Raw genomic sequence first — 20,494 nt, 5'->3', positions numbered from 1 at the left:
TGGCTGTAGTCATTTCAAATGATGTTCTGTCTAAACTACAGTGTCTGTGATGTCATATTGCACTTCCTAAGGCTTCCACTAGATGTCAACAGTCATTAGAACCTTGTTTGAGGCTTCTTGAATACAATTTGATTGAATAATACCCGGAACAGTATGTGGTCAACCTGGGGTCATTGCCTTACCTCGCCCGCGCTCACGAAGGATTAGCCAATTTTCTTTTTCTTTTGTAATGAATCTGCTATTGTCCGGTTGGAATATTATCGAAATTCTACGATAATAACACCCTAAAGATTGATTGTGAACATGGTTTGACATGTTTCTACAAACGCTGAGGGAACTTTATAACTTTTCGTCGACGGTGGATAGATGCATTTTGGAATGGTGATCTGGACGCGCCATCAAAACGGATTTATTTCGACATAAATGATGGACTTTATCGAACAAATGAACATTTCTTGTGGAAGTGGGAGACCTTCCGAGTGCATTCAGCCGAAGATCAGCAAATGTAAGATAATATTTTGAACATATTTCAGCGTTTTGTGGATGCCGTGGCTGGACGGCTAACTGAATAGCTTGGGGCTCAGTACTCAGAATATTGAACAATGTGCTTTCTACGTAAAGTTATTTTGAAATCCGACACAGCGGGTGCATAAAAGAGTACTGTATCTATAATTCTTAAAATAATTGTTATGTATTTTGTCAACGTTTATGATGAGTATTTTTGTAAATTCACCGGAAGTTTTTCGGGTGAATACATTTTCTGAACGTCACACGCCAATGTAAAATGTTTTTTAAAAAATATATAAATATGAACTTCATGGAACAAAAAATGCATGTATTGTCTAACATAATGTCCTAGGAGTGTCATCTGATGAAGATCGTCAAAGGTTAGTGCATAATTTTAGCTGGTTTTGTGCTTTTGGACGGCTACCCTTGCTTGGAAAATGGCTATCCTTGCTAGGAAAATAGCTGTGTTGTTGTTTTTTTGCTGTGGTGGTATCCTAACATAATCTAATGTTTTGCATTCGCTGTAAAGGCTTTTTGAAATCGGTTGTAATGCAACAAAATAGGAAAAACGCCAAGGAGGATAAATACCTTTGCAAGGCACTGTAGATAGACCTCTCCTAGTACTGTGGGCTAGTTAGTCCATCTCGTTAAGTGGTTGTCTTAACGCAGTTCCACTGTTCTGGCATTTAGCACGCCTCTCAGGGTAAGATCCGACTGTGTGATGGGACTCTACATAAATCCACGGTCATCCTGCGCTCTCTCTCTCTCTCTCTCTCTATATATATATATATATATATAAGTCCCTGTCACTCTCTCTCACTCCCTCATTCTCTCTCTCACTCTCTCTCACTCTTTCCCCTCTCTCTCACTCTGTCCATCGATCTCTCTCTACGACTCAGAGTTAGAGCTGGAGTGGCACAGACTGGTCACAAGGCCAACAGAGCGAGACGCACACATTCCTTATAGTCTAACTGCAATATTACCAGCTATGTAAATCTGTAACATTAAGCCACACTTATAACAGCCAGCGATATGGCACTACTGTGTGTCAGTTACAACCACACCTCAACTTAAAAGTCAAGGTCAGAGTAAAGGAACATCTACAGGTAATTCATATGCACTGAACACTTTTCAGTCACACAGTTCAGAATTGGAGAGTCGCAAGAGACAAAAAATGCTTGTCAACAAGAGGAACAGACAGAGAGAAATGAAGATGGAATGAGAGATGAAAAGAGGGAGGGCTACAGCAAGAGCGAGAAAGAGAGAGAGAGCCTGTCCATCCACGTGTGTCTGTCTCAGCGAGAGACTGTTGCTTGAGAACCCAGCAGCCTGAGCTCATTAGTGCTGCTCTGGGCTCCTCCGGACAAGGTGGGCGGCTATCAAAATATACCCCCGTCTACCCCACTGGAGTGACAGCCCCACCCCTCCCCACCTCCCCAGTACAGCACAGCACGCCCCCTGCAGCGACAGCCCAAGAGCACAATCAGGGAACACACCGCTGGCTGATGAAATTATTATTACATCCAAGAGGGCTACAGGAGGAGGCTCTCCCCAGGGACCAGTCTGTGTGTGATAGCATGTGAGAAGGAGAGTGTGAGGGAGAAAATGAGATGGAATAGATGAATGTGAGATGAAGAAAAGGAAAGAAAAACTCAGCAATGCTCTCTCTCTCTGTGTGTGTGTGTGTGTGTGTGTGTGTGTGTGTGTGTGTGTGTGTGTGTGTGTGTGTGTGTGTGTGTGTGTGTGTGTGTGTGTGTGTGTGTGTGTGTGTGTGTGTGTGTGTGTGTGTGTGTGTGTGTGTGTCAGTCTGCACATGTATGACAGGGAGTTTGCATTACACATTCATTGCTCAAGACAAAGGCTCTTTCTCTCTTCTCTCTCTCCCTCTTTCTCCTTTCTCTCTCTTTCTCTCTCAGATTAGATACATTCAGAGGTGCTGTCGTAGAGATGAAAGGAATCTGCCAACATGACAAAGACACACGGCAACAAACAGTGAACTACAATTAACATTTGGATAGCATTCACAGGTTCCATTTTTTGCTTATTCCCCTGTCCCTCTAAGTGCCCATACGGCATTGCAGGGTATGCCTGTAACCTTGAGGGTTAAAACCAGTCACACAATGAGAAGAAAAGGCATGTGCATCTATTTGAAAGGAGGGAAAGAGAAAGGTGAGAGAGAGAGCAGAGGGAGAGTCAGGGTTGTGTCTAATTCTGTTGTTCCATCAGAACCACTCAATGGGTGATGAGCAATAACATTGAGTGCTCGCCTCTGTAACAACGCACACATACCCTAATGGGGAAATTAATTGCTTGTCACATGGCTTTCCCTCTCTATTTTCTCTCTCTTTCTTTCTCACTCTCGCCTTCCCAGTAAGAGGGAGCTGTCTGTGTGCGCTCAATGGAAAATGTAGAGGGAGGAGAGGCTCGGATTCCCTCACCCACTCCAGCTTGCCCACCTGTTCAACACCCATCTCTGTACTAATGAAGCCGTTTCAGTACACACCTTGGGTCTGAATATCTGAATGCATGCTCAGATACACCAAACACATTTCAGCCAGTTTAGAGGATTATCAGGCAATACAGCGCTGTAGGTAGGCAGTAAACAAGAAGCCTCAGTCCCTCTGATATTTTTTCATACATGGCAAATTAAGAAGGTTTACTGAAGAGTAAATTGTCCAATAGTGCCTAAATACAATCTAATAAAATGGCAAGATAGTGCAAGTGATGGAGAGAAAGACAGTACTTACAGCTCTTTCCAATCCATTATCTAATGAAAGTGCCCAAGTTCAACTTTAGGGACCATGTCTCCATGTCCAGGGTTCTCCATTACTTTAGCATCAGAGACGCAGGGAGAGAGCAGAAAGAGGCGGGGCCGTCACTGATGGGGGCAAGGGGTGTCCTTTTTACCCCCGATTGCAATCACTGAGGTTTCCACTTGATTGCACAGCGGTTTGTAAGGAGCCAAGGGGACAGAGGAAGGGGGGAACCAACGTCATCATAGTAGACTGAGACAAATCCAAGAAGGGTTGAGAGGATGGGGTGGATAGCAGAGGTCCCAGTAAGGAGGTCCAGGGGGTCCAGACAGGTTCTCAGGATGGAGGGAGAGGAGGAGAAGAGGAGGTCCGAGTAGAGAGAAGCACCTCCTCCTCTGTACATATTCCAGTGAAACAAACGCCTGTTCTGTGTCCACACCTCTCCACAAACAAAAGTTCAGTCTCAGTTCAAAGATGCAATACCTCCAACAGAGGCAGGCTCTCCAGCAGTCTGGCAAGACGGTCCTACTCAGATCTCTCTCTCTCTCTTTCACTGTCTCTTTTTCTGTCTTCTTCTCTTTCACTACTTTCCTTTTCTCTTTTCATCCAATAGCCATTGGTTTGTGTTTATTTCTTCCCTCTTTTTCTCTCTCCCAGTTAATCCATGCTGCTACATCTCTGCTGTGTGGCTGTAGCAGGGAGTCCTGATGGCTGTGTCCTTTCCTGTGCCCCGTGCCACAGGCTGAGGGAGGAGGGCTCGGCAGCAGGTATCAGTCAGAGACAGCCAGGAGGTGGAGAGAGAACCAGTGTTAGCCTGGGCTGGGGGGGGGGGGGGATTGGGAATGGGGAGAATTCCTGCTCCTGTTCCGGCTTTCAATCCTGCTCCTTCTGCCGGAGAAATGCTGGTAGCTGTCCTGCCGTGTCTTTCTCTCCTCTCTCTCTCTCTCTCTCTCTCTCTCTCTCCCAGCCCAGCCCCTTTTCCCTCCGACAGCCAGATGAGGTGTCAGTGCGCTACTGCTGGCTGCTCCCGGTCGCTCTCTCTGTCTCCACACACAGACACGCGCACACACGCGCACACACACACACACACACACACCGTCGCATAAATACTTCATGCATAAAGGAACCCTCTCTTCTTTTGCTTCAAACAGATTAGGTTAGTATGCCTACAGTGCACACGTGTGTGTGTGTGTGTGTGTGTGTGTGTGTGTGTGTGTGTGTGTGTGTGTGTGTGTGTGTGTGTGTGCATTTGTCTTTAACTGAGGATGTAATTAGTTAGTTGAGATAATGTAATTAATTGTAAGGAGTGACAGATAGATAAGAAGGGAGATACTTAAGTGTGTGAAGATGGATAGACCACTGAATCAGATGCTGGCTGAACGATGCTTTCACTCAATGGAAAGAGAGAGAGGAGGACAGACAATGAACAGATGACAGGTAGAGAGGCAGATTTATGCAGGGCCGACAGAGACAGACAGTGCACTCACTCAGTGGTCTGGTCAAGGGTAAAAAGGGGAAAGCTTTGTGTGTGAGTGGGCGAAGCTAGTTTGAAAGTAGCCTGTATTCCCACAACTGCCAATTTACCAGCAAGCCTTTTAGCTCTTCTCTGGTCCTGTTTAATAGGCAGTCTGATTTCGACACCATTAGGACGAGCAGAGTGGCTCTGCCATTGAGCAGACATATCCAGTGACTACAGAGCTTTCCTTCTGACACACTGCCCCATATCTGAGCTACAGTCGAGTGTGAGACACAAAACTATCTAGAATATATCATCTATAATACCCCCATAACGCATACAACAATTTTTGTGCAGTGTCTTACATTGAGATAAATCCAATTCATTTCACATATGAAACCTTGGTGTTTTGGGCAGTGATAAGGCAAACCCCACCCACCCTTGGTCACCACCTACCTACAAATCCACAGACCACCTTCAGACCAATACTGACAGCGATCAATAGCTGTAAGACCAACCTAATGTGGACATTGGTCATTGTGACAGTGTCACCCATTGGGATCACGCTTGGTGTGGTTTCATGTGTACATCAAAATGGCGTAAGTATAGGGAGTCACCATTGGGCCAAACTGTCCATCCAGCCCCTCAATGTCACCCTCTGTATAGACCCATTGGACAGATAACTATTGCAATATATATATAAATGAGCCAAGGTAAGATTAATGGAAGAGCAGCACTGGCATCAGAAATAAAGGCTCTGCTAGGCTTTTGTTAATGACACAATGGACATCTATATTTGGGGCTGCCTGCAGGGGGGTGCCCGCCTGCTGTTTCACAGTTTGGCCTGTTGTCAATAATGTCCCTAGCCCCCTATTCAGGCTTTGTCAAATTAGCAAGATAAATTCCTCTGGACCAGAGAGTCATTAGCCGGCGCACCCATTAGCTTGTTTGGGAAAATGTGTCTCTGTTCCTCAGCCCAGCACCATGGCTCTTTAGGTAACAGGGCATTTTCCAGCCTAATTATCATGTTGGCCCCATTTACCATCCTTGACATTGCCTTTCTTTGGTTCCCCCTCTTTTCTCCCCAGACAAGATAACGGTGCTCTGGCCATTCATGCAGGGATCAGATCACTGGGGCTGATATCAGACTGCATTAGCCTCCCCAGCGTGGGTCTGCCTTCTCTGGTGATTAGCAGCAGCCAAGCTCCTGTCTGTCTGAATGGAGATGGAAGCTCTGGGCCCCAGTCAGACTGTACATGTACAACACATTGATAACAACCACATCACAATGAACCCGGTTCAATGTAGTAGCAGACCTGCTGGAGTCTCTGCTGCTCTCAACAGGTGAGTCTGGAGGTGAAATGGTTATAGGTTTGTAATGAATGAAAGGAATGGCTAAAACATTGGCTTATGGGTAGCAAACAAAGAAGTTCCACATGTGTGCAGGATTGATTGCATGCATGTGTTTGTCAATCAGTAAAGGTGTGTTTTTAATTAAAGGAACAATCAATAGGATTTCCCCCCCTGGAGGGCATCTCCCTAGCCACCATAAGTGTGAGAAAAACATACTACTATGTGTTTCCTCAATATTATGAAAGATGTACCGCAGGGGTCAGTATTGGGACCTGTTCTCTTTACTATTTATATAAATAACATTAGTCTATGTATTAAATCGTGTACTATTCATCTGTATGCAGACAATACGGTTATGTATGCCATTGCATTGACTGTTGACCAAGCTATGTTAGAGGCCAATCTGATAGTTGCATTACAGAAAGCCCTTGTTGATTTAAAACTTGTACTTAATGTGGGAAAAAGGAAATATATGTTGTTCTCTAAAAATGTCTCAGATGGGCTACATATTCACTCATTGGATGGCTCGCTCAACGAGCAGGTTCCCGCCTATAAATATCTGGTCGTTTGGATTGATAAAGATTTAAAGTGGGCTTCAATTTTTTTGAAATCGATCTAGCCTCTCACTAAACAGCAGGAAGCAGATTGCACAGTCAACTTTCCTGCCAGTTCTTGACTATGGTGACACCATTTACCAGACTGCAGCAGCCACTACCTTTAAACCATTGGATGCCGTCTACCACAACGCCCTTCGCTTTATTACAGGTGACAGTTTTAATACTCATCACTGTAACCTGTATCAGAAGGATGGCTGGACCTCACTTAAATCCCATAGATCACTTCATTACTCCCTTCTTGTTTAGAAAAGCTCTGCTCCACAAGCTTCCAACATACTGTACTTCACTTTCCTGTTGAAATATACAAATATGAGATACCAAACCCGTTCACAGGGTTGGTTAACTCTTGAGGTCCCGCTTGTCTCCACAAAGTTTGGTAAGCCCGCCTTTAGTTTTAACGCACCACAGTTATGGAAAACCTTACAAAACAAATTACACCTTGATTCTCTGGTGCGGATAGGGCAGTTTAAAACTATTTTATTAAATTAGTTCTCTAAAGTGTGCAATTGTTTCAATTGACAATTAGAACTTGTCATAACCTGATGTAATGTATTTATAGCTGTCTTGTAGTTTTTTATATTTTGTTGTTGTATTGATTTAACTTTTGTCCTCAAGGCACCATTGCAAATGAGACACGTGTCTCAATTGGGCTCCCCTGATTAAATACATGCATGTAGTATGAAGTCCTATGGACAGCTGACACAGTGGCTCAACTGTAAGGGTGAAACACAGGGTTTGTGGGGCTGCTGAATTAGATCATCACATCTGGGCACCAAAACAACGCCAATCGTCCACCTCTACAGAACACCGACAGTGTTGAGGACAACAACAGCTCGCCAAAATTAAACAGCATCTGCATCTCTGCAGTGGCCTGGATGGCCAGAGAACCAGGTCACATCCAGACTGACCCAACAGACAGACCATCACTAAGCCTTCCTCTGATTAAGCTGAGATGACATTAGGACAGGCTTGGGCAGGGGACTGGATACAGAGATGATGTCATAGTGTAGCCAGGGTCTGGCAGCAGACAGAGCACACCACCACACAACGCCAAGATTAAGTATCAGGGTCATCAGGTTGATCATTAAAGACGTCCTCCAGCGATTTGTTTAACTTTTACTGTTGAAAACCGATATCGCAAGTATAAATACCATAAAGTACACACACTAAAGGGTAAGAAAATATATATTTTTTGCAAAATAGTGTTTTTTAGACGCAACTGCAAAGTTCAAGGAGTAGGGCATTCAAGGAGTTGGTTTGATGGGAAGTCGTGATGTCATCGGCCTCCCCCTTGCTTGAGGATCAATATATATAACAAAAGTATGTGCTATGTCATGACTTACCATGACAACCTACTGAGATGTGACTTTTGTTAACTAAATCAGGTGTTAAATGAGTTCAAAGTTAAACTGGGGTGTCACTTTAAGGACAGGTAAAACACTCACATACCTTAACAAGTATTTCACCACAGGGAATTGAGGTAGCTAGCTATATCTCAGTGGATCAGAGACTTCATCTAATTCCCCATGAATCTTTGGTTCCACCGAGTGACAGTTTCTCCTGATGTATGTTGGGTGATGTATTAATACATTCATTAGCCCCAACACTGACTACTTGTGGAGTGCATAGAGTGGGCTCTTTAAATAACCTGAAGGGATGTGGGATAATTGCTGCTTGTATAGTGTGGCGGGGGCTAGTGTTACCTGGGCCCCCATATGGGAGGAGGGGAGGAAAGGGCGCTGTTCATGTCCACTTCTCAAATCGGAGGAGGGAATGACAAGGCTGACATGTGACAATGTGTCACCACGGTTTAGTCTGACCATGAGCTCTGCCTCCTCTCTAGCTGGGATGTTAACGTCAGTGCAATCATGGCACCACAGGGATAAATATTCCTCTGGTCTCTCTCAACCTTTCTTTCTTTCTCTCTACTTAACCCCATCTCGCTAAATTAAACTCATGCCTAAAATGGCAACTCATCAAAGAGAATTCACAGAATTTGTTAAATGTTCATTGAGGCCACAAACTGAATGGGGCTTTTATTCTTATCTCTGTTTTACACACTATCCCTATCTGTTCCTCTCTTGCATCAGGTTCCCTTCAACTAACAACTCTAGATCATTATCTTCTTGGTCACTATAGAGGAGTGTCTGTCTCTCCAGTCGGCTTTCTGCAGAACATTAAAATGGAGGAGAAAACTAACAGGCTTATCTCGCTGTCCATCAAATCTTATCAATCTTAAGCTTCTACCTCTTAACTGAGCGCCTGCTTCCGTCCCACAGTCCATGTTAATGGTGGTCTAAAGGGATGGTTCTCTCTCCTAGGCTCGTCCACACAGCATCTGGGAGGAAGTAGACAAATACCTCTAGGCTAGGATTTACTGAGTTTCTATAAAGCCTAACCAGAAATAGATTGATGAATCCCTGGCAGGCCAACCAGGCAGCTATGAATGTGATGTCCTGTTATCTGACCAATAACCTGTTTACCTCATCCCAAAAGCACATGTCTGGCCTTGTAGACAGAACACCAAATGGGGCATAATATGTGTGCTGACTGCTCAAGGCTGCGGGTATCTTTGCTGCACTGATCCCTGGCCAGCTAAAGCAGAATCCATACACATACAAATACACACAGTGCAGGGTTTATCAAATCAAATCAAATTTGATTGATCACATACACGTGTTTAGCAGATGTTATTGTGGATGTAGCGAAATATACAGACTGTTGTCACATATTGTTGCACGATAATGCTAAAATATCTTTCATATTTTTTGCTATCCCCTTTTGGTTGAGTAAAGCAGAAATGTGTAAAGACACAACAATCTCTCATGATCTCCTTAGCATTCAAGTGAAACTGCATGTGGAGTGATGTGGGAAAGTAAGGATTAAGGCAACGATCGATAGATAGATAGATAGATAGATAGATAGATAGATAGATAGATAGATAGATAGATAGATAGATAGATAGATAGATAGATAGATAGATAGATAGATAGATAGATAGATAGATAGATAGATAGATAGATAGATAGATAGATAGATAGATAGATAGATAGATAGATAGATAGATAGATAGATAGATAGATAGATAGATAGATAGATAGATAGAGAGAGAGATAGAGAGATAGATAGAGAGAGAGAGAGAGAGAGAGAGAGATAGAAACAGGGGTTCAGCAGAAAGAGGGGGCATAAGGAAAATACAATGGGAGAGAGGAATTGGTGTAAAAGCAGAGCAAGGTAAAGATGGGGAGGAGAGGAAATGATGGAGAGAACAGAGATGAAATAGGTGAGAGAGAACTAGATGGTAGAAAACAGACCGAGATCACAGGAGAGGGAGAGGAAGAATGAAGGAGATGTTATGTATAGCCTGGTCCTTACTGAGTTGGCCCAGTGCCAGTAAGGGGCTGTCTGAGAGGAGGTAAATAATGTTATGCCTGAGAAAGAAACAGAAAAATGATTTGGAATTGCTTTATTCCCAAAGTGCACCAAGACGGGAATCCCCTGTTGACCTAAAATACATGAAACAGTTGGAGACTAAATGGAAAACATTCTAATTAAAATGGCATTACTCCTGGTTCTGTGTTGCACTGGGCAGAGGTAGACATTGTCAGTTGCTTGTATCCACTGAGTGGAAGTTGGTCTTTTTTCAACTTTGTTTGACTTTATTCTAAATTTGAAGACACATTTTCCAGAATGTTTCAACAAATTCCTGTTGTCTAGGTCCTGGAGCCATTTTGTTGGATACTAGATCAAGGAGAAGAGGTTTATGCCAACGATGCTAAAATAATCAATCCCAATGAATGTAGCATGAAACAGACTCTGGGATGCCAAGGTTAACCCCTTAGCGATGAGGGAGGGTGTGTTGATGGAGCTGCAGCCAGGTTTCTATAAGGGATGTGTGAGCTGAAACTCCTCCCTGGTACAGCTTCCTGTGCCTGTGTTTTTCCTCCACTAGCCATAAAGCATTGTGTCTCCAGAAGTCAAGCCCAGAACTCACACATACCCACACCCTAAGGTCCCCTCCATACCCCAGCTCCCTCCCACTCAACCCCCATCCAATTGAGAGGCCAAGCACCCCTCTAGCCAAGCCATGGGCTTAAGGAGGGCTTAGGGTGGCCACAGGAGGGATCGGAGGAAGGTACAATATAATTCCATTTGCAGTTCATTTTATTGTTTCCTAAATTGCCTCCTTAATGGCCTCTGCAAACATGTTGTGCTAATGTGGCCTCTCCGAGCATCTGCTTAAGCCCTGGTGAGGCAGTCCAAGCAGAGAGCTTTAGCTCAGCAGCCTTTATTTGTCAGTCAATGAGATAGAGGGACCAATTCAGGGCCTTGGAGGAGAGAGCTGAACATCTTTACAGTGGAGTCAACAGGTCTTCATACAGTAGGACAATCTCTCTTCTACAGGTTGACAATAGCGTATTTACTAAAGTCACACCAGGAGAGGAGAGAAGCTTGGGAGGAAAGGGAGAAAATACACAGTCAGCATGCTGATTTGATGTAGGCTGCTGAGTTTGGAGAACATAGTATTTCCCCCCTGATTTGATGCAGCATGTGACAGATGATAATGAAGATATTCTCTCCTTCTCTCTGGGCTGTAGCATCCCCACCCCTGCTACTTCTGACAAAGATTAAGAGCTACTTTCATCTCCTGCAGAATATTTTCCACTGCTTCGCCGACGCTGTTCCCAGGTACTCCACCACACTGTTATGTTGTCTTCACAGGTCGTAGAGTATGTGGAATAAAATTACACGCCCAACACTTCCTGAGCTGAAACTCACTCGCCCACGTCTTCGCTGTAAGCCTTCAGAGCACATTTTTACTCAGAGCAAAACTACTGTAAAGAAAAACTTTCTGTATTCACTCAACATGTCAGATAATGTGAAACATTCATTCAATACCATGAAGACCATAACATTAAGCTGTCATTGGCTGATTGACATTTCACTATATCTCCAATAGTCAATTCCACTGACCAATGGAGAAAACATATCTGATGAGATCATGAGAGAGCAAGACATCTAATATTCATATTGGATGCCTTTTCTATTAAAGACACTTGCTCCTTTCCTTATTAATCAACATATCGTAGAGAGAGAGAGTTCTCTCGCTCCACTTCTCTACATCATTAATCAGGGCCTGGCAGGGTAAGACACCTAGCGATTATTTATTTGCTCTCCTCCACGTCGAGACTATCACAACAACCAGTCCTGGTCGAGCCCCGCGGGCCGCTGGGAACATTTGGGAAAGATTAGTCAGTAAATCGAGGGGGGGGATTCAAACATTGATATACTGTAGATGGCAGATTAAATTCTTCCTAAATCTGCCATCTATATCCGAGTCAATATGCACCCCTTGGTAAACATGAGGGATCCAAGTCCAGTGAAATGGATTTGGGATTCCAAAAGGGTAGAGGAATTCCTAGGTTCTGAAAAAGCTATTTTGAGAGGCTAAGGAGAGGTAGAGGACTACAGAGCTGTACCAAACCAACACATGAGGCTAGAGATGTAGACATTTGTAAACAGAGCCAGGGGTCAGTGACTTCTACAGTATTATTCAGGTTAATAAACGGTTTACACACTCACCCACACACACACACTTAAATCACACTCACAATGTTACCTACTGACACACACATCCTCATACACACCCACACACACTCAGTCACATAGTCAGCTCTGCAGCAGACTCTCACATGCTGGGTGATGAACTGATTACAAGCTATATAATCCACTACACCCAGACAGTCTGCATGGAGCCAGTGGCAGGCAGGCTGTAAATACAAACACAAGATAAACCATGTTCCCACTAGTGTTTTTATGTTGATCCTATTTTGATCCTTTACCAAGAATAAGAGACACTGTCCCATCTCTGATTCAAAACTCCAACCATGGCCAGTGTTACGCAACACAAAGAGGACCCTGTAGCAGAACAACAGTAGCGACCAGCCAAGGCAAGCAGAAAGAACAGCAAGAGATGTACGTAAGTGCATTCCCATAGTGGAGGTAGACAATCACAGTCAATACAATCCCTGTCCACCTTGGCTTTGCATGGTTTCCTCTCTGCAGAGAAGTGTAATTCTCTTTACAGCTGTTTGTAAAGTCAACCAGGCCCCAAGCCAGCTAGAGAAGCAGGAGGACAGTAGAGAGGTGGTGGTGGAGCAGTGGCAGAGAAATTCCCTCTGTTAGTGATGATGAGGTAAAAGCTTAACTGCCTGGCCTGATAATGGCTCTCTTGTTCTCTATCTCCCAAATGGCTCTCTATCCTTGTGTGAATAAGAATCGCTTTGGTCTGATATATAGAGAACTACCATTTGGGGAAATCAACTCACACAGATTAGGCCTAAGCAGCTATTCATTATTCATATGTAGTGCAAGGCTGGGACCTGGGACAGACAGGGCTGACAGTGTGGAGCTGGGGGTCTGGAGGACACAGAAACACAGCAGCCCACCGGAAGCCATCTTGTTTCTGCAGACTGAGGCAGTAAAGCCAGGGTGAGCTCATGGGAGCAGGGATCACAGGGAGACAATAGGTCATAACATTCTTCAACGCATATTCCATGCAGGCAGCTACTGGGCAATTAACTTGTATTCTTATTCCAGCTTTTCTCTCTTGTCTCCAGAACAATGATAATAGATTTGCATGACACCTCTAACTGAGGGATGCCATAGAGATTTACATGGTGTGGGGGTAGCCGGGGTGGGAAAATATCAGTTTAAAGACTCCTATCACTGAACACTAATGCCCAGATCCCTGCAGCCCAGCAGGATTCCTATGTCCCTCCATTAGTAGCCTCATCGTCTGTGTGAATGAACGGTGAAGTCCTGGCTGGCCGTGGGTAGAGGAACAGCCTAGCAGGCCTGGTCATGTACTGCCTAAATGCTGAGGCCACAGTCCGTCTCCAGCCCACACACCGTCAAACACAACCTGGCCTTTCAGATCATCACCAACAGCACACGAAGAGACAAAGGCACTCTTATGTCAAGTGGCAGGCACACAGGATGTAGTGGGTAGTGGGTCTCCATTCTAACATTCCCTCGTTTCCCCCTGTGTGAAAGGGATCTGTCACTGCCTGTCCACTGCCTCCCCCTGTCCTACAGGGCTCTCTATGACCCAGTGTTAGCCATAGCTCTACCTTGAGTCAGCATTTCAGCCTTTGTCTGTCAGCTCCCCCCCCCCCCCCCTCCCCCTGGCTATGTGAGTGGGCCAGGCCAACCAGACTTCCTGACTCAGGAGTTTAGGGGAAGTAGACATGGTGGTAGTCAGCGCCCTCCTCGGAGGTCTCTCTCCCTTCAAACAGCCAGCTCACAGTGGACCCAGAGCACAGCCCTCGCCCTCCCTCTGGTCGCCCCTACACCAGTCCTCTCTCTTGATGTGTTTACCATGCAGGGTGACAGCCACAACCGCCTCCACCCTGGCAGTCACAACACTGGCCTTCACACAGACACCCAGGGGGCACAGCAGAGTCGCACCAAGGGAAGGCAGAGCCAGTCTATACCACAGCAGTGGTAGCGGGTGGTAGAGCTCCTCAGTGGTGGTCTGATGAGGTGGCGCTATCTCCACTGTGCAGCAGACTGTACTGCCCAGGACAGCCAGAGGAAGTATGACTGGCTTGAGAGGGAGAGTCTGTATTTGGGATACACTCAGGCTGTTCTAAGATAACCTAGCTCCCTCCAATTTCCTCCAAGAAAACAAGAACCAAAACTATTTAAAGCTGCCAATACTAAATAATCAATTAAACAAACTTGGCATTTCCTGTTCAGTTCAACCTAAAATATGAATTAGCAAATGAGGGGATCTATCACCTGACACTATAACAGAAGAAGGGGACTGGGGTTGGATCTGAGAGGTGGGTAGAGGTGTGGGCAATAGACACGGGCTTGAGGAAGGGGTGGAAGGTGTGATATTGGGGTAAAAGGGACGTGGGGTGATCCATCTGGTTGGTGCTAGGCTGGGGTGGTAGTAGTAGGCCCCTCAGGAGAGGATGGGGCCTGCCTGCTGGTCTGCTGCAAATCCCAGAGGCGGTGGGTCTAGGCTGGATCTCCATCAACACCTCCCCACTGATGACGCTAGACAGGGCCCTGATAGCTTTTCACACCTGGCCTTATCCGGAGGCTATAGTGCTAGAGTCCCTTCCCCAGGCTCAGCTGCTGCTGCTGCTGCTACGGCTGCTCAGCTCTGCTCTCCACTGCCAGACATTAGCCCCAGCAGGCTGATAGCCTGATTATGACAGGAAAATACCAGCTGGTATTATATCCGACAGTAAACAAAGAGACCAAAAGCATCCTCTACCAACCATCATCTACCAACTCTCCAGCGCTTCTATTCATTTATTCAGGGCCTTAGACATGTGTTCAACAACTAAGAATCAACAGATTCTATGTAAAAAAAATCCAACAACAATACAACTAAAGGTTTGGCTAAATGAATCCCTGCCAGTCAGGCAATGCTCAACACAGAAGCTAGCATTAACTATGCAGCTCCCCTCCGCTTACTCTCCTCATAATAAAGCTGAGGCTTAACTTGCATTTCAACAGCGTTCTCTCCTGACTAAGCATTCTGCTCACATTCTCCCATCCGTTGAAACATCCATCTCTGTGAAGCTCAGCAACCAAACCATTACCCTTTTACCATGGATTCAGGGATCACACAGAACAACGCCACCACAACATCGACACTACACACACTGACTGCATGACTAACATGAGGAGCACAAACACAAAAACACTGCAGCTGCATCGCCCATCTAAACTAAGATCTCCTCCAGCCCTGGGTTGGTATGTGTGTGACTTACTTGAGTCCCGTGGTGGTGGTGTGTCCGGTGTTCCCCTCCACAGGTCCTGACCTCCTCCTCCTGAAGCTGGCGGTCTGGAGCATCACCCCGAGCATGCTGACTGTGTGTGTGTGTGAGAGAGTGTGTGAGGCACTCAGTAGAACTCCACTCCCCTGCCTGCGTCCACTCAGTCTCTTTATCCCCTAGCCAGCAGGTCCAGCCCAGAGCAGAGTAAAGCCACTCCGCAACTCCACTCAGCATTAATCTGTCCGCCAATTTATCCCTGACACAGATCTCCACTGTCACTCACAACACAGCCGGACAAACACATTGCATTTCCCTTCTGCATTCACACAGTATCTCCCTCTCTCTCCTGTCTCCTCTGTAGTCAAAGTGGAGTGTGGGTGTGAGTGGCCCATGTTACACTTCACCCCCACATCCCTGCCCCCAACACTTACCCCCACCACTACACCAATCCCAACCAGCCCCCACCAACAACCTCACACAGGAAGAACACAAGGACATTAGCACACACGCACATGCGCACACACACACACACACACACACACACACACACACACACACACACACACACACACACACACACACACACACACACACACACACACACACACACACACACACACACACACACACACACACACACACACACACCATAAGAACAACTTCTAGAGACTTCTCTACAGCAACAATCACTTGATTATACTTGAATTGCAGCCCGTGCCCACAGCTTTTAAAAGGAAGTTGTTGCAACAAAACTTTGATTATGGTATTTGTATGGAGATCTTCTCATAGTTTGATTAGTGCATCAGGGCTGGAGTTCCCAACGGCCAAACATTACCCATTTGTAAGTCAAACAAATACATTCACCATGGATCACAGGGAATCATGTGTTCTGAGTACATCTACATATTTCTGCATGTTCATTGACCAGCTTTCATGTTAGTTGTAAGGAGGCAAAACAATGGTTTCTATGGTTACTTTCCACAGCCTCAATAATGAAGCAGCACTTTAAATTTCTGACACAAAGACCAGGCAGGTCTTGTCTGGGGAGAGGCTGGATTGTTCGACTGTAATTACAGGATAATGCCTTGCCTTCCCCAACCCACAATCACAGTGATTACAGCAGTACACACACACACTCACCTGGGCAGCAGCAGCTGCAGGGCCGCACAGGGCCGTAAAGACACTTCCTCCTGTGCTGACACTCCTCCAGGGCCACATTCCTAACAGCTGTTATCCCTGTTCCTCTGGCCGCCCTGCACACCGCCTCTACAGCAAACACTCCTCTTAGCTGTACGGTTTGCTCTCTGTTACTCAGAACAGCAAATGTAGTTCTGAGCATTGAGGAGAACTGCTCTGTGGTTAGTACTCCATTTGCTTTCCCTCGCCCTCTCTCTTCCATTTTCCCTCTCTCTGTCTCTTTTTCTCCCTCCCTGCATGGGGCCTTAGGGATAGAAACACACCTCATTCCCAATCAGCAGGTATTAATGGAACAGAGGGATGAGCAGGGCGGTCAGTGCGGCAGCAGTGGCAGCGGAGACACGTCATTTAGCTGAGCTGCCAGGGCCCCTGCTGTGAGCGGTGCCTGCTCTCATTACTGAACGCTGTGTCAATGGACTAATCACATGCTCCGTCACAAAGAAATCAGTGTTCAGCACGCTAGTGAGCTGAATGAGCACTCCCTACTGCCCTCACTCTCTATACTGAGATACAAACACTGGCACGTGCGCACGCACACACACACACACACACACACACACACACACACACACACACACACACACACACACACACACACACACACACACACACACACACACACACACACACACACACACACACACACACACACACACACACACACCACACACAACTCTGCTAGGACAGACCCTGACCTTTAACACCTACTGTCTTCAGGCTATTTTATTGGCCATGTCATTATTGATCCGGATCAATCTTTCTTTCAGTACACTTTGGTTGATAGGGCAAGAAGAAGGTTTGAACGGGGATTTGGAAAATTGTAACACTAAACTACAGTGCCTTCGGAAAGTATTCAGATCCCTTGACTTTTTTCACATTTGGTTACGTTACAGCCTTATTCTAAAATGGATTAAATAAATAAAAATCCTCAGCAATCTACACACAATACCCCATAATGACAAAGCAAAAACAGGTTTTTAGAAATACCTTATTTACATAAGTATTCAGACCCTTTGCTATGAGAGCAGCTCACAGATCACTGCACCTGTACATAGCCCATCTGTAAACAGCCCATCTATCTACCTCATCCCCATACTGTATTTATTTACTTATCATGCTCCTTTGCACCCCAGTATCTTTACTTGCACATTCATCTCCTGCACATCTACCATTCCAGTGTTTAATTGCTATATTGTAATTACTTCGCCACCATGGCCTATTTATTCCCTTAACTCCCTTATCTTACATCATTTGCACTCACTGTATATAGACTTTTTGTTTTCTTTTTTTCTACTGTATTATTGACTGTATGTTTTGTTTATTCCATGTGTAACTCTGTGTTGTTGTATGTGTCAAATTGCTATGCTTTATTTTGGCCAGGTCGCAGTTGCAAATGAGAACTTGTTCTCAACTAGCCTACCTGGTTAAATAAACGTGAAATAAAATAAAAAAATAAAAATGAGACTCGAAATTGAGCTCAAGTGCATCCTGTTTCCATTGATCATCCTTGAGATGTTTCTACAACATGATTGGAGTCCACCTGTGATAAATTCAATTGACTGGACATAATTTGGAAAGGCACACACCTGTCTATATAAGGCCCCACAGTTGACAGTGCATGTCAGAGCAAAAGCCATGACGTCGAAGGATTTGTCCATAGAGCTCCGAGACAGGACTGTGTCGAGCCATAGATCTGGGGAAGGGTACCAAAGAATGTCTGCAGCATTGAAATGGAAGAAGTTTGGAACCACCAAGACACTTCTTAGAGCTGGTCTCCCAGCCAAACTGAGCAATCGGGGGAGAAGGGCCTTGGTCAGGGAGGTGACCAAGAACCCGATGGTCACTCTGACAGAGCTCTAGAGTTCCTCTGTGGATATGGAAGAACCTTCCAGAAGGACAACCATTTTTGCAACACTCCACTTATTGTAGAGTGGCCAGACAGAAGCCACTTCTCAGTAAAAGGCACAACAGCCAACTTGGAGTTTGCCAAAAATGCACGTAAACACTCTCAGACCTTGAGAAACAAGATTCTCTGGTCTGATGAAATGAAGACTGAACTCTTTAGCCTGAATGCCAAGCGTCACATCTGGAGGAAACCTGGCACCATCCCTACGGTGAAGCATGGTGGTAACAGCATCATGCTGTGGGGAAGTTTTTCAGAGGCAGGGACTGGGAGACTAGTCAGGATCGAGGCTAAGATGAACCGAGCAAAGTACAGGGAGATCGTTGATGAAAACCTGCTTCAGAGCGCCCAGGACCTCGGACGAAGGTTCACCTTCCAACAGGACAACAACCATAAGCACACAGCCAAGACAACGCAGGTGTGGCTTCGGGACAAGTCTCTGAATGTCCGTGAGTGGCCCAGCCAGAGCCCGGACTTAAACCCGATCGAACATCTTTGGAGAGACCTGAAAATAGCTGTGCAGCAACACTCCCCATCCAACCTGACAGCTTGAGAGGATCTGCAGAGAAGAATAGGAAACTCTCCAAATACATGTTTTCCCAGCTTGTAGCATCATACCCAAGAAGACTCAAGGCTGTAATCTCTACCAAAGTTACTTCAACAAAGCCCTGGGTAATGGGTCAGAATAATTATGTAAATGTGATATTTCCTTTTTTATTCATTTTTTTATAAATTGGCAAAAAATTCAAATAACCAGTTTTTGCTTTGTCATTATGGGGTATTGTGGGTAGATTGATGAGGGGAAAAAAGATGTAATAAATTTTAGAATAAGGCTGCAACCTAACAAAATGTGGAAAAAGTCAAGGGGTCTGAATACTTTCCGAAGGTACTGTATGAAGGGCTGGGCGGTATACTGTATTTTATGATATACCGGTATTGATGTAGGGACCGGTTTGGGTTTTTACTTTATCTTCTATACCGGGATTTGAATATTTGGTTTGTTAAATGTGATACGCCATGTGTAATGTCAATTTTTAAAGTTTACTTCTCTACTTGAGTCATCTCTCTCTCTCTCGGTGCCACTTTCCACACAGACCTAGCCACGCCCCCTGTCACTCAAGGAGCGCATTTGATGTTCCTCTTTTTTGGGTATCTGTACTTTACTTTACTATTTTTATTTCTTACAATTTTTACTTTTACTTCACTACATTCCTAAAGAAAATACTGTACTTTTTACTCCATACATTTTCCCTGACACCTAAAAGCACTCGTTACATTTTGAATGCTTAGCAGGACAGGAAAATGGTCCAATTCACGCACTTATCCAGAGAACATTCCTGGTCAACTACTGCCTCTGATCTGGAGGACTCACTAAACACAAATGCTTGTTTGTAAATTATGTCGAAGTGTTGGAGTGTGCCCCTGGCTATCCATAAACAAAACAAGAAAATTGTGCCATCTGGTTTGCTTAATATAAGGAATTTGAAATGATTTATAATTTTACTTTTCATACTTTAAGTACATTTTGTCAATTACATGTAATTTTGATACTTAAGTATATTTAAATCCAAATACGTTTAGACTTTTACTCAAGTAGTATTTTACTGGGTGACATTCACTTTCACTTGAGTCATTTTCTATTAATGTATCTTTACTTTTACTCAAGTATGACAATTGGGTACTTTTTCCACCACAACAATTGAGTGCAGGAAATGCAGAAATTATAAAAGTGCTGAAATTTGTTTTGGTTGAAGTTGAATTGAACAGTATAAAACAATCAACAAATGAAAAAAGATAAAGCAGACATCCACCTCAATAAGAGTTTATATGCGTGAAACTGCATATAAACTCTTATTCCATAAATTAACTTGAAATGCTATCTGGCCATGAAATGAGTCCAGCCAAATGTG

General features: G+C 44.8%; 1 protein-coding gene across 3 annotated transcripts in view; it reads right to left on the bottom strand.

The window, feature by feature from the left end:
- kif26ab (kinesin family member 26Ab) overlaps positions 1 to 20,494 on the bottom strand; it is a 124,306-nt gene that overhangs the window by 25,996 nt on the left and 77,816 nt on the right. Inside the window, exon 1 of one of the 3 annotated variants that reach the window (XM_014187072.3) lies at positions 3,255 to 4,178. The exons of the other annotated variants lie outside the window; for them this stretch is intronic. Within the exon in view, the coding sequence (XP_014042547.2) occupies positions 3,255 to 3,271 (17 nt within the window). The 5' untranslated portion in view covers positions 3,272 to 4,178. Of the gene's footprint in view, positions 1 to 3,254; positions 4,179 to 20,494 lie in introns of those variants that run through there. 3 annotated transcript variants of the gene reach the window in all.

Source organism: Salmo salar, chromosome 01 (assembly GCF_965601325.2).
Source record: "Salmo salar chromosome 01, fSalSal1, whole genome shotgun sequence".
NCBI classification, from domain to species: Eukaryota; Metazoa; Chordata; class Actinopteri; order Salmoniformes; family Salmonidae; genus Salmo; species Salmo salar.
Note: the sequence above shows the minus strand (reverse complement) of the source record. Positions and strands in the feature narration are given on the sequence as shown.